Source organism: Geospiza fortis, unplaced genomic scaffold (genome assembly GCF_000277835.1).
Source record: "Geospiza fortis unplaced genomic scaffold, GeoFor_1.0 scaffold396, whole genome shotgun sequence".
In the NCBI taxonomy this organism is placed as follows: domain Eukaryota; kingdom Metazoa; phylum Chordata; class Aves; order Passeriformes; family Thraupidae; genus Geospiza; species Geospiza fortis.
The window spans coordinates 2255039-2258158 of NW_005054345.1; the positions used below are offsets into that span (position 1 = coordinate 2255039).

Sequence of the window (3120 nt, forward strand, 5' to 3'; positions counted from 1 at the left end):
GAAAATTCAGACAAGCCTGAGTTCCAGAGTCAGTAACCCTCCAAGCAGCAAAACCAATGCAACATTGATGCTTTCCTCCAAATAAATGATATATGTTTCCAAATGATTGAAGCAACCCAGCTGACAAATGAAACCACGAAAATGAAACTATGCAAATGCAACCAAAGTGATTTATTTTTTTTATTTTACTAGCTGGCATTAGGAAAAAAAAAAGAAAAAAAAAAGAAAAAAGGGGGAAAAAACCAAAACCAAACTGAAAACCCAAAGAAACAACAACAAAAAAAAGGAGAATTAACAACATTGAAATAGATTTTTTTTTTAATATTCTAACTACAGCATTGCCAAAATGCTGCTTGGTTTGCTGATGAACTGAATGGTCAGCATAATGCAGCACACATGTTCCACTATAACACAACCAACCTTGGTTAAAGACATCCCTTGCCAAATTGGCTGGACTGTGTCAATCTGGGAATCAGGCAAAGTTAATGGCTGCTGGGAGGCTGCAGCAACAGAAATATTTTTAAGGTGATGCTTCACACTGGTACAGATTTCTGCAGGACTCCTCCAGAGGAATTAATGGGATTTTAGTTTCCATAGTGCTACACACACAAAAAAGCTTTGGATGTGGAGCTCTAAGCAAGATTTAATGTGCTACTTAGACTTGAACTGAAGGGTTTTTTTTTTTAACTGTCAAGATTTTCAGCTTTTAGATGACCCTTGTTGTCAGTTCCTGAAATTGACACTCAGTTTGTGCACATTGTCTTTTTCCTGTAGTTCACCTGCCACCTCAGCCAGCTTTTAACAGGCATCAGAGGGCTGTAGGGTAAATGTTAAGTCACAGCATCCCAGTTTCTGTGTTCACTTAAAAGCAGCTGAGCAGGAGGAGTAGGATGAACAGTGCTGGCACTTAAAGCTGGGTGTACACTTCATCTATCAGTGACAGCAGCTGCACACAGGCAGCTCCTGCTGCCACACTCATAAATTATCCAGGCTTTTTTGAGCACTGTTTCACTTACACACGTCTTTCTACAAAGATGCTTAAAGCTCTTACCTGTATGATTGGAAATGGCAAATAATTCATGTTGTTAATAAGAAAGAAAAGGCTGTAGCTGTATCCCAAGAAAGCTCCAGAAAGAAGAAAGAAGAGGTGATACTCATTTAGGCACATCTGAGGAACAGCATCTTCTAGGCTAAAATAGAAAACTTAGAATCAATTCTGAGTTCAAAACAAAAAGCTGTTCAAGCCTTAGGAAACTCAATTCAGAATTTTCATTTTACTTTCCTGATCAGTACATCTGATGATACCTCAGCAAGTTTTTTGCTAAAGTAGGAATCCCACCTCCTGTTTTTGTAATTTATGCATGAAACATGCCATTAACCACAAGACCAGGACTTAGTTCAAGTGACAACCAACTTGTCATCAAGAATGAAGAATCCATTAAGAATCCTGGAAATGTAGTTTTTCTGGTCCAGTTCTCTGTGCATTGTAACATTTACAAAGGGGAGCATTTTTTGTCCTTTAATAAAGAAAATCAACATATAATTGCTGAGGTTTTAGAATACCCAAATTCTTGAGATTCTTTTTGAAAGAAATACTCAGTGAATACATTTTGCAATAAAAATGCTTTGTTTATCTTTGACACACACACAATTACCTTTCTGAAGGTGTGCAGGACACAGCAAGGAACTGGAACCTCCCTTTTGTCATGACTGTAGCACACCAAGCAACCAGCATTCCCATGATAGCATGAACAAAGGAATGGATCACTTGCTGAGGGTGAATAATTTTCCCTATCAGTGCTAATCGAGAGCATGGTATCGATGGCACCACTGTAAATAAAAGCAGAAAAATCATTTTTACTTCTTACCAATAAAATCTTTCATTAAAATGAAAAAGAGAAAAAACCCCACGATTGTCAAGATCAGTCACTAAATTATAAATGCTCATCCTATCTAATTTAGGTATCGAAGACAGTTCAACAATTTACACAACCCACCTGCATAAAATTCAACGTTGAAGATGCTTATTACTATTATCACCACAGACATCAGGAAGATACAAAAGATGACATAAGAGGTATACAAATCATTGAAAGAATCTGAAAAAATAAAGATATTGTTCAGAAAATTGCAACAACACAGCAGCAACGCAGTAAGTAACAGAAAAGAGCACTTAAGCAATGGAAAATAATCCACTGAATGCCTAAAGGGGAGTAATGGTCAATGGACTTTCTAATCCCACATGAGGTCTGCCCAGCTACACAACACTTCAGCACAAAAGCAAATTTAAACTTCATAGAAACTATCTGACACGCTTATAACTGGTTTTCTTATAAATCAACACTCAGAAGTTTGTTTAAAAAAAACCAAAACATTAAACTGTGGCTCAAATATCACATTTCCATTCATTTATGAAAAGCTACAGCCATCCAGCCATGCCAAAAAGGGAAGAAATGTCTTACAGTGGTTCTTTTGGGCTTTTCTATTTCCAAAGGAGGAAGGAAGTCAGTTCTCTCTGCCTGGAGTAGCTCAATGATCACGGGCATCGAGCTTTCAGCTAAACATCTCTCTATTTTCATTGCAGGCACTCAGGGGAAGTTATTCTCACCATGCACGGTGCCTGCTTCAGGAATTTCTCTTAGGATTCAATGCACCGGAGAGAAAACTGAAGCTGCCTATGGAAACAGCAGCTGCACAGGGTGGAAGGGGAAGCGTGTCCAACGACTCAGAACAGACAACTAAAGCACTTAACCTGTTTTTTTTTTAATTCTGTGAGGGACAGACTCACATGAACTTGCAACACTTATTCCCACCTAGGGTGGACTGTGGCTGCTGCAGCTCTAACACAGAAACATTTCAATGGTCAAAGACTGTTCGAAATATAAGTGTAACACAATGCCACCGTCAGTTCCCGTTATCTGGGACTGAACCCAAAACAACAGAGTGTAGAAAAAAAAAAAACAACCAAACAACCCAACAAAAAGCCAGAAACACAAACGCGTGAGAGCAAAACCAGGAGGACGCGGCCGGGCACCTACTGGAGATCCAGCGCACCGGGTGGAACGGGTCGAGGCCGCTGAGCACGATGAAGGCCGCGGTGCAGAGGGGCAGCAGCAGCAC

General features: G+C 39.5%; 1 protein-coding gene across 1 annotated transcript in view; it reads right to left on the reverse strand.

Moving 5' to 3' along the window:
* NDC1 (NDC1 transmembrane nucleoporin) overlaps positions 1-3114 on the reverse strand; it is a 13934-nt gene extending 10820 nt beyond the window's left edge. Inside the window, exons 1-4 of the mRNA XM_005422955.2 lie at positions 3039-3114; positions 1998-2099; positions 1656-1830; positions 1052-1190 (exon numbers count right to left, since the gene is read on the reverse strand). Coding sequence (XP_005423012.1) covers positions 1052-1190; positions 1656-1830; positions 1998-2049 — 366 coding nt within the window. The 5' untranslated portion in view covers positions 2050-2099; positions 3039-3114. The remainder of the gene's footprint in view (positions 1-1051; positions 1191-1655; positions 1831-1997; positions 2100-3038) is intronic.
* Between the last annotated feature and the right edge of the window lie 6 nt (positions 3115-3120).